The 14258-nt window shown below is 38.2% G+C and overlaps 1 protein-coding gene across 3 annotated transcripts in view; it reads left to right on the forward strand.

The window, feature by feature from the left end:
• Positions 1 to 14258, forward strand: part of LOC136239756 (kynureninase-like) — a 35450-nt gene that overhangs the window by 5758 nt on the left and 15434 nt on the right. For 2 of the 3 annotated variants that reach the window (XM_066030482.1, XM_066030490.1), the window contains exons 3-7: positions 10822 to 10904; positions 12285 to 12424; positions 12480 to 12554; positions 12618 to 12699; positions 12745 to 12809. In XM_066030482.1, coding sequence (XP_065886554.1) covers positions 10822 to 10904; positions 12285 to 12424; positions 12480 to 12554; positions 12618 to 12699; positions 12745 to 12809 — 445 coding nt within the window. Of the gene's footprint in view, positions 1 to 1693; positions 3074 to 3121; positions 3274 to 3395; positions 4569 to 4627; positions 4775 to 10821; positions 10905 to 12284; positions 12425 to 12479; positions 12555 to 12617; positions 12700 to 12744; positions 12810 to 14258 lie in introns of those variants that run through there. The other variant, XR_010693592.1, reaches the window with a different exon arrangement.

Consider the following 14258-nt stretch of genomic DNA (forward strand, 5'->3'; position numbering starts at 1 on the left):
TCGCAACCCACCATTGATTCTATTGCGAGTCACATGGTGAAGTATTTCCGTGATATCTCCAGGACTTGTCCGTTTACATTAACAAACGTAACAGCAACGTTATCTTCTCCCACCCATCATCGAAGCATTTAGGTATGTCTATAAAAGCAATCCAGTGGTGGAACTCATATCGGCTGGGGTGATTGATCACTCAGCGCGGCGAGGCTATCAGCCTTCACCGGCTTGGGTGATTAGTCGTGCTGGGCGCGAGCCCCGTAGGCTATTAGCCTACACTAAGGCACGTGGGCAACTGTGCTTTATTGCCCACAAAGAGTGCTTTATTGCACCGCAAGAGTGCTTTATTGAACGAATAAAGCACTCTTTGCGGTGCAATAAAGCACTCTTTGTGGTCGATGAAGCAGTTGGCCGGCTGAGAGTGTACTTTATGAAATTTAAAGTACACTTTTTCCTTTGATCTCGCCCACGCAAAGTTCTATAAATATATATATACACCCCAAAAACACCTTCGCTGTAAAAAAGGCGCGCCCAAGAAACTACAAGTACCTGGAACCCAATGTAAAAAAACAAAAAGAAAAAACAGCTCAGCTGAAGTGAAAAGTAACTGGTAACTTAAAGAGCTGATATCTGAAGCGGCCAAGAATACAATTACTAAAGTTTAATCCATGCAAGAACACCTTGGCTATAATACAGGTGTGTACATGAAAGTAACTGGCAACTGAAATTATGGCTGATATCTGAAGTGGCCAAGAATGAATGGTCATATACAACTAATTCAAAAATTTAACACTGAACCTTTATAATTCAGCTGTGTTCTATATTCACTCTTGCTGCATCGTAAAGTAATTTCTTTTAACTCTAATTGGCTGGTAATTTGGCCGCCTTTTTTAATAGTCAGTATAATAGAGCAAAAAAAGGCGGCCAAATTACCAGCCAATTAGAGTTAAAAGAAATTACTTTACGATGTAGCAAGAGTGAATATAGAACACAGCTGAATTATAAAGGTTCAGTGTTAAATTTTTGAATTAGTTGTATATGACCATTCATTCTTGGCCGCTTCAGATATCAGCCATTTCAGTTGCCAGTTACTTTCATGTACACACCTGTTTTATAGCCAAGGTGTTCTTGCATAGATTAAACTTTAGTAATTGTATTCTTGGCCGCTTCAGATATCAGCTCTTTAAGTTACCAGTTACTTTTCACTTCAGCTGAGCTGTTTTTTTCTTTCTTTTTTTACATTGGGTTCCAGGTACTTGTAGTTTCTTGGGCGTGCCTTTTTTACAGCGAAGGTGTTTTTGGGGTGGATATCACTCATTTTTGTCAGTGATAGACTCTACATTTGGTTTAAAAGGTAATTTTTTGGAAATGAGCAATTAACATTAATGCAGAATATTATCTTGGAGAGTCAGTAAAATCCAAACATAATAATGATTGTTTCATAACACCGTAAATTCGGAAGTATGAATTTACGGTGTAGTATGACTGTTCTATTAGAGTAAATCTATCTTTACTGCCTGTATGTGACGAATATATCTCATATCTGTGCATGTTAAATGCTTCAGACACCTAATTGAACTTGCAAGTACCTAACTAGTTCACAGTTGCTACACAGCTATATAAATACATTTGTAATTGTTATCATCATAATCATTTATCATGTTATAACCATTTTTTAATATTTTGGTCACAACTTCAGGATTAGAGCAGCAGAGAAAGGAATAGAGGACTCAACCATCAAGACTTGTATATGGTAGATGAAACAGTATTGCGATGGACAATGCCAGTACTAACCCCTCAAGGGTGTTGCAGTACAGTATAGATGCAAGACCAGAGCCTCGATAGTCACCTTTTGACTATGGTCACAACTTCAGGATTGGAGCAGCAGAGAAAGGAATGGAGGACTCAATCATCAAGACTCTGGGAGATGGAATAGTATTGCCATGGACAATGCCAGCACTAACCCCTCAAGGATGTCACAGTGCAGTATCGATACAACCACTCCAACCAGTGCATAAGACCAGAACCACTCCAACCAGTGCATAAGACCAGAGCCTTGATCATCACCTTTTGACTGAAATTTTTATACTTGAAGCAATTAAAACAAAAAAGTTCTAGTACTTATACTTTCCTGAGGGAGCATGTCCCCAGAGTCCCAGACTCCCTTGCCTGTTCAGCAGAATAATAAGATTGAGCCTTACTACCACTTTCACCTTTATTCTTGGCCCGGATGTACATATCAGCAACATAATACAGTAGTTGTAGATAATGCTAGTTAATGCCCCTAGCTATAGGTAGAGCTATAGGGGTGGGAATTTTTCCCTACTATCACACTATCCAGTAGTTCTTCTCGCAGTTCTTTGCCTGGCCATCATCAACTGCTGTCAAAACATTAGTCTCGTCCCCCAGACCCTTCCTCAAGCATGCTTATCACACAAAAATAACTTAGTTTAGCAGTGCACAAACAATTATTGACAACTTATACTATATTAAAGTATACTTACTGCATTGTTGAACCATGTATACCACCAGAATCCACCGGATTGACAACTAACACGTGATCTATTTAGGGGAAATCTCGTGGAAAGTCCCTAATTACGTTAAGCGGACACTCATGATACGTGGTTTTAAATTGAATGGTTTAAGAATGTAACTGGATGGTGAGGCGTACTTTAATCGGCTCGACTTTAATGAGAAACTCGAGCCCCTCGTGAGAAACTACATCGCTTGAGCAACGCTTGAAGAAGTAAGAGTCAAGAATACTGAGCCGGTACTCTGACATATGCCGGTCTTGAATGCTAACGAAACGAGGAGTGAAGTTTGTGCAACGTGTCATATCGCCACACACTGATTCACCGTGTTTGTGCGATAGGGTTTTTGACCTGTCCACCAGATGTTGAAAGGAAATTCATTCCACCACATGTTGAAAGGAAATTCATTCCAACTTGTGAAGTTATTGATATACTCATTGTTGGGGTCCACGGGGACATCGATGATCATTTACCAGTCAGCTGTAAGTAATGTTACAACAGAAGGAAAGGAACCATTTCCATACCACTATGGCATACTGATTCTCCAGGTCAGTTTATGTACACTCAACCACAGAAATGTAGAACTTTGGTTGCAGGTGGAAAATAAACACCTTTTTACCAGAGATTCACCCAGCTGGGATAAAATGTTGAAGTGAATGTCATTAGTACCAACTTGTTCATTAGGTATTGGACAATTCCAAGTGTCCAGATTATGCAGTTGTCCTCATGTTCAAGTTTACACGTTTAGGCAAGTTCCACAACATCCTATAATCTATTACTATATCAGTGTGGAATAATGCTTATATAATATTTTTCATATTTCAGGCTTTAGGTGTATTGTATTTATCACCTGCTTGTTGGTTTTTGCAGGCCATCTGGTCATACTGGTTTATCCACTAGCAGTTGAATGTGATCATGGTACATATGCAAGTTGAGACCACACAAGAACAAAGATACAGGTGTCATGAATTTCAGGTCAGTTACCGTTCAGAGGAATTGTATTATTGCAATTGTTCTTTTTGTAGTTATCAATTATCAGTGACCAGTTTGTGATAGCGTACTTTTGTTTGACTAATGACCAAATGTTCTGGTTTACATGCTTACCCAACAGTTATGTTACTCACTTAACCTGCATATGGGATATATATATTTTTAGTTCATTTTGATTATCCATCCTTTGTTGGTACAGCCTGGCATATTGATTTTTTGCACATTCTCTTTTTAATTCAGTGCCTGCTGGATTGTTTCGTCAGATATCGAAACAGGTGTCTTTGGTGTTGCGACCGATGTTCCAGGTCAGTTTGCATGTGTGTTTGATTTAATAAGGTTGATTTCAGTGCCTGCTTATTCTTTTACAGGTCTCGGTATCGAGTGTCATGAATTTCAGGTCAGTTGACGTACAGAAGAATTGTATTATTGCAATTGTTGTTTTTGTAGTTATCAATTATCACTGTATACTAGTGATGTGAATTTGCAGGTCAGTCTACTCAGATGTATCGGACATAGTGTTGATGGGTTCAAACAAATATCCAGTGTAGACTGTAGTGGCATCAAGGGTGTTAATTTCTACATGTTGTGATGTTAGTGATTTTTTCCTAGTACCCAGATGTTCAGTGTATTGTATTTAATGCCCACCTGTTATGTTTTTAAATTATGGTATATCAGTGTAGACAGTGCAACAGTAAGCCTTCTGTGTTGTAGTAACTATTTGTTTCATAATTATGCTGTTGTCCCGGAATGGCACAATTTTTGGGCAACCAGTGTGAAGTCCAGTGGTACAAACATTGTATTATGACCAAGTTGTGATAGCATACTTTTGTTTGACTAATGTCCTAATGTTGAGGTTTGACATGCTTACCCAACAGTTATGTTATTCATTCACTTAGCCTGGGATATAATTTTTGTTCATTTTGATTATACATGCTATTATTGATACAGCCCGGCATATTGATTTTTTGTACATTCTCTTTTAATTCAGTGCCTGCTGGATTGTGTCATCAGATATCGAAACAAGTGTTTTTGGTGTTGCGACCGATGTTCCAGGTCAGTTGCATGAGTGTTTAATTTAAGGTTAACTTCAGTGCCTACTTATTCTTTTACAGGTCTCAGTATCGTCATGCTGACATACAAGAAATCATCACTATTGTTGGAACTATTTTTAGTCAAGTCTTGATGTGATGTTGATTAACGTTGTTAAACATTGTTGTATGTTTACCATATGGCAAGAAATTTTCATGGCCATCATGAAATTTGAATATTGTGTAAGTTGTGAGGAACAACCCCAACTCATACATGGTCACTGGCAAACCACGAACCACATTCGAGCCACAACACCACGAACCACATCCGAGCAATCCATTACAAAATTTTGTTGCACCATTTGTGTGTGCATAATACTTAATGAAAGCCACAATACAAGCTACATGGGAGAGATTTTGCGTAATCTAGGACTAATATTGCGAAACCGGCCCTACACGTAAATAACTCACAGTAGTGGCCGCGCGTCTTTTAATTGGGCGTGCGCTTTGTAGTTTCTTGGCCGCGCGACTCACTACCGTGAGTCTTGATATATATTAAATCCCAGTGCGTGGGAGTGTCAAAGTGCTGCACTGGGTTACAACTACCATACAGCTAGACAGAGCGGCGCTGCTACTGTGCGATATATTAGTTATTATCCAGTGGCAACACTCAGTCTTGTTCGTGTCATCATAATAACCGCGAATGGTATTGTTTACCAATGACACAAGAAGCCAAATAAGGAAATATTGATACAAAATACACCAGTACAGCACTTAAACCTGCTAAATCGTACAAGAAAACTGTTAATCCTTTACACAGTAACACTACAAGTTACTAATGTGATAGTCTCACATGTCTGTGCCGATTTTTGCTCCAGCAATCAGTCCCAACAGTCACTACAGTGAAGACATAACTTCTTTTGATAACCTCTAGCTTCATCTTTCTATCTTGGACTACAGTAGCCACTTGTTCTCTTGTACGCCACGCAACACCACCATACCAACTTCTGACAAAGGTGAATCATACCTGGAACTGCTGCTTCGTAACATTGCCCTTTGATACAGTTTATAGGCAGTATATACAGGGTCTCTTTTGTAGCTATGAAGTTGAATCTCCACACAATTCAGACAAAATCTTGATGACAGTGACAGGAACTCAAACCGGAACTTATTACCATCCATAAACTTCTGCACACTGGGATATAAAATATTGCACTCGTAACGGGATATAACTATAACATATATATATATATTGTATTTCTGAAGTTTCATATTCTCAGAAAAGGATGTGGGTGGTGAACCAGAACATATTACCAATTGGAACGACCTTATTTATAGGCCGTTCTTGGTCAGGGCTCCTTAATTGCTGGATTACATTCATAGGCTATTCGAATAATTATGTAAAACTAACTGAGCTAAGCAAGTGTTCAAATGCAGTAAACTACCAATCGTGGGGGGTTGGCAACGAAGCATAAATAAACCTTGTAAGCCATTGAAAGAATCTATAAATTTTAAATGTCAAATTAGTTCAAATTCCATAAATTTCTGCTTATCTACATATAGTAACAGAATGACAAAATTTTGACAAGTTTGCAACATAAATCTATATTCCAAATCTTTGCGTAAATCTTAAATCTTTTAAATCACATAGGCGATTTTTCACTCATTGCATACCCCTCAATTATTCATTTGAATTAAACATGATATCTCACATACACAACAAGCAAGAGTTAATGTTACAGTCCATTTTCTTAGCAACAAGTGTTTAAGCTCCTAGTTACTTACTGAGAAACATACTGTACTCTAAGTACAATGTAGTACACTCATGCCAGGAACAGGCATAAAACTTTCATAGACTAAACATGTAGGTATATAAAATTATATCCCTGCATAGCTTAATCAATACAGGGCAAACATTATTCCAATGCAGCTACATAAGATTATCTAATCCAAAACAGCCAAGCTGTAAAAAAAGAGTGCGGCCCTGAGAAAGGCTATGGTGAAAAAAGATGTGAAATCCAAGGTGGCGGCCAAGAAATGGCTGTGATGGTAGGTTAATGGTAAAAATTTTAATAACGACAATTCAGGTGAATTTTGTGCCAAGACCAAGCGGCACCAAATTCACCTGAATTGTTGTTATTAAAATTTTTACCATTAACCTACCATCACAGCCATTTCTTGGCCGCCTCCTTGGATTTCACATCTTTTTTCACCATAGCCTTTCTCAGGACCGCACTCTTTTTTTACAACTTGGCTGTTTTGGATTAGATTTCACTTCTTTTTGTATTTGTATACCCCAAAGCCGGCCTATGGCTGGCTTTAGGGCTTTTTAACCTGTCATTTTTTCTTTACTACAGGAAGAAGAAAAGATGAAGCAGGATGATTTCTTTGTAGCTGACCTCTCTGCAAGGTGATCCTTCTAGCTGATCTCTCTACCAGATGACTTGCTTGTAGCTGAACTCTCTACAGGGTGATTTGTTTGTAGCTGAACTCTCTACAAGGTAACTTCTTCTAGCTGATCTTTCTACAGGGTGATTTGTTTGTCTCTACAGGGCAATTTGTTTGCAGCTGAACTCTCTACATGGTAGTTTCTTTGTAGCTGAACTCTCTACAATGTAACTTCTTCTAGCTGAACTCTCTACAGGGTAACTTGTTTCTAGCTGAACTCTCTACAGGGTGATTTGTTTGTAGCTGAACTCTCTACAAGGTAACTTCTTCTAGCTGATCTTTCTACATGGTGATTTGTTTGTCTCTACAGGGCAATTTGTTTGCAGCTGAACTCTCTACATGGTAGTTTCTTTGTAGCTGAACTCTCTACAATGTAACTTCTTCTAGCTGAACTCTCTACAGGGTGACTTGTTTGTAGCTGAATCCTCTACAGGGTGATTTGTTTGTAGCTGAACTCTCTACAAGGTAACTTCTTCTAGCTGATCTTTCTACAGGGTGATTTGTTTGTAGCTGAATTCTCTACAGGGTAATTTGTTTGCAGCTGAACTCTCTACATGGTAGTTTCTTTGTAGCTGAACTCTCTACAATGTAACTTCTTTTAGCTGAACTCTCTACAGGGTAACTTGTTTCTAGCTGAACTCTCTACAGGGTGATTTGTTTGTAGCTGATCATGAACTCTCTACAAGGTAACTTCTTCTAGATGATCTTTCTACAGGGTGATTTGTTTGTAGCTGAATTCTCTATAGGGCAATTTGTTTGCAGCTGAACTCTCTACATGGTAGTTTCTTTGTAGCTGAACTCTCTACAATGTAACTTCTTTTAGCTGAACTCTCTACAGGGTAACTTGTTTCTAGCTGAACTCTCTACAGGTGATTTGTTTGTAGCTGAACTCTCTACAAGGTAACTTCTTCTAGATGATCTTTCTACAGGGTGATTTGTTTGTAGCTGAACTCTCTACAAGGTAACTTCTTCTAGATGATCTTTCTACAGGGTGATTTGTTTGTAGCTGAATTCTCTACAGGGTAATTTGTTTGCAGTTGAACTCTCTACATGGTAGTTTCTTTGTAGCTGAACTCTCTACAATGTAACTTCTTTTAGCTGAACTCTCTACAGGGTAACTTGTTTCTAGCTGAACTCTCTACAGGTGATTTGTTTGTAGCTGAACTCTCTACAAGGTAACTTCTTCTAGATGATCTTTCTACAGGGTGATTTGTTTGTAGCTGAACTCTCTACAAGGTAACTTCTTCTAGCTGATCTTTCTACAGGGTGATTTGTTTGTAGCTGAATTCTCTACAGGGCAATTTGTTTGCAGCTGAACTCTCTACATGGTAGTTTCTTTGTAGCTGAACTCTCTACAATGTAACTTCTTTTAGCTGAACTCTCTACAGGGTAACTTGTTTCTAGCTGAACTCTCTACAGGTGATTTGTTTGTAGCTGAACTCTCTACAAGGTAACTTCTTCTAGATGATCTTTCTACAGGGTGATTTGTTTGTAGCTGAACTCTCTACAAGGTAACTTCTTCTAGATGATCTTTCTACAGGGTGATTTGTTTGTAGCTGAATTCTCTACAGGGTAATTTGTTTGCAGCTGAACTCTCTACATGGTAGTTTCTTTGTAGCTGAACTCTCTACAATGTAACTTCTTCTAGCTGAACTCTCTACAGGGTAACTTGTTTCTAGCTGAACTCTCTACAGGTGATTTGTTTGTAGCTGAACTCTCTACAAGGTAACTTCTTCTAGATGATCTTTCTACAGGGTGATTTGTTTGTAGCTGAACTCTCTACAAGGTAACTTCTTCTAGCTGATCTTTCTACAGGGTGATTTGTTTGTAGCTGAATTCTCTACAGGGTAATTTGTTTGCAGCTGAACTCTCTACATGGTAGTTTCTTTGTAGCTGAACTCTCTACAATGTAACTTCTTCTAGCTGAACTCTCTACAGGGTAACTTGTTTCTAGCTGAACTCTCTACAGGGTGATTTGTTTGTAGCTGATCATGAACTCTCTACAAGGTAACTTCTTCTAGATGATCTTTCTACAGGGTGATTTGTTTGTAGCTGAATTCTCTACAGGGCAATTTGTTTGCAGCTGAACTCTCTACATGGTAGTTTCTTTGTAGCTGAACTCTCTACAATGTAACTTCTTTTAGCTGAACTCTCTACAGGGTAACTTGTTTCTAGCTGAACTCTCTACAGGTGATTTGTTTGTAGCTGAACTCTCTACAAGGTAACTTCTTCTAGATGATCTTTCTACAGGGTGATTTGTTTGTAGCTGAACTCTCTACAAAGTAACTTCTTCTAGATGATCTTTCTACAGGGTGATTTGTTTGTAGCTGAATTCTCTACAGGGCAATTTGTTTGCAGCTGAACTCTGTACATGGTAGTTTCTTTGTAGCTGAACTCTCTACAATGTAACTTCTTCTAGCTGAACTCTCTACAGGGTGACTTGTTTCTAGCTGATCTCTCTACAGGGTGACTTGTTTCTAGCTGAACTCTCTACAGGGTGATTTGTTTGTAGCTGAACTCTTTGCATGATTGTTTCTTTGTAACTGAACTCTCTACAATGTGACTTCTTCTAGCTGATCTCTCTACAGGATGACTTGTTTCTAACTGAACTATCTATAGTGTGATCTGTTCATAGCGGAACTTTCTACTGGGTGATTTGTTTGCAGCTAAACTCTTTGCATGATTGTTTCTTTGTAACTGAACTCTCTACAAGGTAACTTCTTCTAGCTGATCTCTCTACAGGGCAATTTGTTTGTTGCTGAATTCTCTACAGGGTGATTTATTTGAGCTGAACTCTCTACATGATGACTTCTTTGTAGCTGAACTCTCTATTAGGTACCTTCTTCTAGCTGATCTGACTACAGGGTGACTTGTTTGTAGCTGAATTTCCTACAGAATAACTTGCAATGTAATATAACTGTGTAAATTATACATGCAGCTGAATGCTTTATTAGGGTGACTGTTCTATTAGAGTATCTCGATCTCGCATTTGCTGCACGTAGTTGCCTTTCGAATCATAACTCAGTGATTTGTAATCCGATTCTTCTGTACCACTGCAAGAACTTTCTATGATGATTATTCCAGCTACATACTGATTTTCAGTTCATTGCTCTAAGCGGTTTGCCTGGTAGACACGAAAACTAATAGTTTTTTTATTCATAAAAATCGATCGCGTAATTTTGACACAGGTTGGGTTTTGTGTCATATCTCCATGGTCTTTATTCCGATTCCTTTCAAACCACAAAAAGGCACTCCTACGATGGTTGCTCCATCTACATATTAATTTTCAACTGATTCCTCCAAGGAGTTTACCCTGTAGGCGTGACAGACCTTCGACCTTATTTTACGCAAATAATCGGTAATAACTCCGTGAATGTTCATCGGATTCCTACCAAAGTTGGTACGGAGATCCGCCTTAATGAGCCCTTTAAGTGTGCCAAATTTCAGCCCGATCCGAGCACGCATTCGTGTTTTATGGCGAATTTTGCCAAGTGTGCGAAATGAAGAAGATGAAGAAGAAAAAAACGAAGAAATTAAAACGAAATTTTGTTCGCTCGTATCTCGGAAATGGCTGGACCGATTTTCTTCAAATTTGGTGTGTAGACTCCCCTTACTGGCCGGCACCTCTCTAGCAAATTTGGTTCCAATCGGGTAAGGGATCACAGAGCTACATAGGTGTGAAAATTGCGTTTTCTTTCTTCCTGTTAATATACTCACGGGTGGCACGCCGGCTTCTTGGGCCGCACGACACACTACCGTGTGTCTTGATTCATGCATTTACAGTTTACTGTACATAAAAGTACATAATTATTATGTCTTATTAACTATAGAGGTATGTTAGCACATTTTACTGGTGAGCAGCCATGGTTTACTATTGAAGATTTAGTTATTAAGGAGAGTGGAGCACTGGTTGGTACGTATGTAGTTATGTTTTTATAGCACATGCAGAGTTGAGTGGGTTTTTTATAATTTGTAGTATAACTGAACAACCACTTCATGCAATACTTGTCTTTTAGGCCATGCTTTGGGTGACATGATTATAAAGCACAAAAATAAGTTTAACAATGTGTAGACAAGCTGAATATACTTTCATGACTAAGCCCCTTCATCCTCTCTCACAAAATTATTGTGTAGTGTGTACATGAATGTGTAATGGTGTAGTGTGTACATGAATGTGTAATGGTGTAGTGTGTACACATTCGGATGTGTAATGGTGTAGTGTGTACACGAATGTGTAATGGTGTAGTGTGTACACGAATGTGTAATGGTGTAGTGTGTACACGAATGTGTAATGGTGTAGTGTGTACACGAATGTGTAATGGTGTAGTGTGTACACGAATGTGTAATGGTGTAGTGTGTACACGAATGTGTAATGGTGTAGTGTGTACACGAATGTGTAATGGTGTAGTGTGTACACGAATGTGTAATGGTGTAGTGTGTACATGAATGTGTATTGGTGTTGTCATTGAGGGCTAATGGGAGGTCTATATATAGTAATGGTGGATCCAGGATGGGAAAATGACCCACCCCCTCCTCTGCCCTTTCCTTTTAGGAAGAATAGCTAGCTATATCTATCACTTTGATAATGCCAGTAAGGCCAATATCAGCTATGTGTATATCAACTACAACAGATTGCAGCTACAGTTGATACCCCTTTTAATGGTGTGAATCTAAACTCGTTTGTGCCCCTCTCCTTGCCAGCTCCTGGATCCGCTCCTGTACAATATCAGTTTTAATAGAGATCTTCATGTCTAATAGATGCTTTATGATCCACATATACAAACACAGTTACTTTCAGTAATTTCCCATTAATAGAAACACAGGAAATGAATTAGTGTTCTAGAATATGTCTCTTATATATCCCTACCCTTCTTTTTGCTTTCAATCAGGTTTCTATTAGAGCACATTTGAATTCCAAATCAGAGTGAACATCTTTATTAATATTATGGGCACATGTATCCCCCCATTTGTATATGCCCTTGAAAAATAATAATGTTCATGGTAGCTGCTATGAACTTTTACGCTGGACTCTCCTTACCTGTTTCTGCACTTTTATGCTGTCAAGTTCTCTGAAAAGCTAGCTAATTAGAGCAAATTTTTAGCTAAATTGGTTTCTCAATCTGTGGAAACCCTTCCTTTTGCTCCTGCTGCTTGGATTGAAAGTCATTGCACTTGTTTCTTATCATTGACATTGTGAAAAGCCTAAGTTTTATAAATACATGCACATATTCAAATTATTCATACCTACAGATACAATACATACATTTTATATAATACTATTGCATCATTACAGGATCACATGATCCTACCCTTGAGGTAGCCATTATGAATGGAGTCACAGCTAACCTACACCTTGGTATGGTGGCCTTCTATAGACCAACTACTACCAGACATAAAATCCTCATCGAGTGTGATGCATTTCCTACCCAACATGTGAGTACATGTATATACAGTATCACTGGTTACCATATTAGTATTGTTGCAACAGTATGTAGCTGAATCACAAATCAAATTGCATGGCTATAATCCAGCTGATTCCTTAGTGGTTGTCAGTCCACGTAAGGTAAATGGTATAGTGTGCTTGCCTGTTGTTATATACATCATTCAACTTGTTTGGTAAATATAGGATGAGTATACCCTCCGGACTGAAGACATTCTAGCTAAAATCAACCAGGAAGGAGACTCTATTGCTTTAGTGCTATTTAGTGGTAATTTATTAATTATTTATATAAGACAATTATGTGTTTGTACAGGAGTTCAGTACTTAACTGGTCAATTCTTTGACATTGCTGCTATTACTGAGACCGCTCATTCCAAGGTGAGTTAATTCGATATATTGGGATGTACACCATAAGGTTAATTATAATTCCCTAACAACCTTAACCATGATGCAAGATTGTAATTTTGCAAACTTTCTAGTGAATGTTCTAAACAGTGTATAGCTATGTCCAAAATTATTTGTTTGGCTACATTTGTGAATGCACATGAGTGCTAGCACTGTAACTATATGAGCAATAGATGTACGTAGCTATAGCAGTGGGTTATATTAAATGTGTTCATATTACTAAAAATGCTTTCAGAGTATTCCTATTATGTAACTTCATCATACTTATATGCAGTATACTCTAATGCAGCAATGCTTAGTTCATTGGAATTTTTATGGTCTATTAGAGCATCATGCACTTTGAGCACCATGCACTTTGCTGCCAAGGACTTTATGTTGTTTAAGTTTAAGTTGAATGCAGCCAGAAATCATATCCTAGCTGTTGTGACTCATTTGGTGCATACCTATAGATGGAGGTGTCAAGTCACCAATGAGTTGTGCATTCCACAGAATTTTCATATTACTACTCTGACTCCCTCTGGAGGCATTAGTCTTCTCACAAGTTTCTAGTGGGACAGCACTCTTCCAAATATTATAATTACACTGTAGTAGAGTAGCTTAGCATCAAATTTTGAGGAAGTCATTACGAAGTGGATAAAAGCACTAATTTTGTTCTGAAGATTTGTTGAAACATTTGGACCATTTTTAGAAGGGGTGCCACACCCCCATTATTATTGGTCACTGCTTGTTGCAAAAAATCTAAATACTCTAATAGAGCAGTCAACCACTATCTCCTTTAATAAGCTGTAGGCCTGTAGTTAATAATTTATCTGTAAAAAACACAATAAAAACAGTCTAAAATGTCATAACAGACCTTCTATAATCAATAATATTCCTAGGGAAGATACCCCCAGACCCCAGAATGGCATCCAAATGTGCTGTATTATTCAAACTTCACTGTGTAATTCATTTCCAAAGTTACCCTATCCCCCACACTGCACGTTAAGAGTATAGGGGTAAGGAAAGCAACACTTTCTTTGGCTTCTCTTAAGTTGTTTATTAAGTGTACAGTAAGTCTAATTTTCGACCTGTTTGCCCTTAAACTTGCCAATCTCATGGTAGGACAGCATATCGTAACAGTTTACATCTTTGGTGTACTTCCAACTAACGTTTATATGTGACATAATTACATTGATGATCTAGAAACCTATAATGCTGGGGATATAGTTTGTAAACATATTTTGATTTTTTGAAATTACATTCAGCTACTACATGTCATGGATAGTGTAGTAATTGATTACAACCTCCTGAAGTAGGTTCACCCTGTTATGACTATACAGAATGCAATTTTACCATGCAATTTTTGATTGTCACTTGAATGGAAAGTCTACAAGGCAACCCAAGATTCAAAAAGATGCATGCAGAAACATACAGTATATCTCA

This window comes from Dysidea avara, chromosome 1, assembly GCF_963678975.1.
Source record: "Dysidea avara chromosome 1, odDysAvar1.4, whole genome shotgun sequence".
In the NCBI taxonomy this organism is placed as follows: domain Eukaryota; kingdom Metazoa; phylum Porifera; class Demospongiae; order Dictyoceratida; family Dysideidae; genus Dysidea; species Dysidea avara.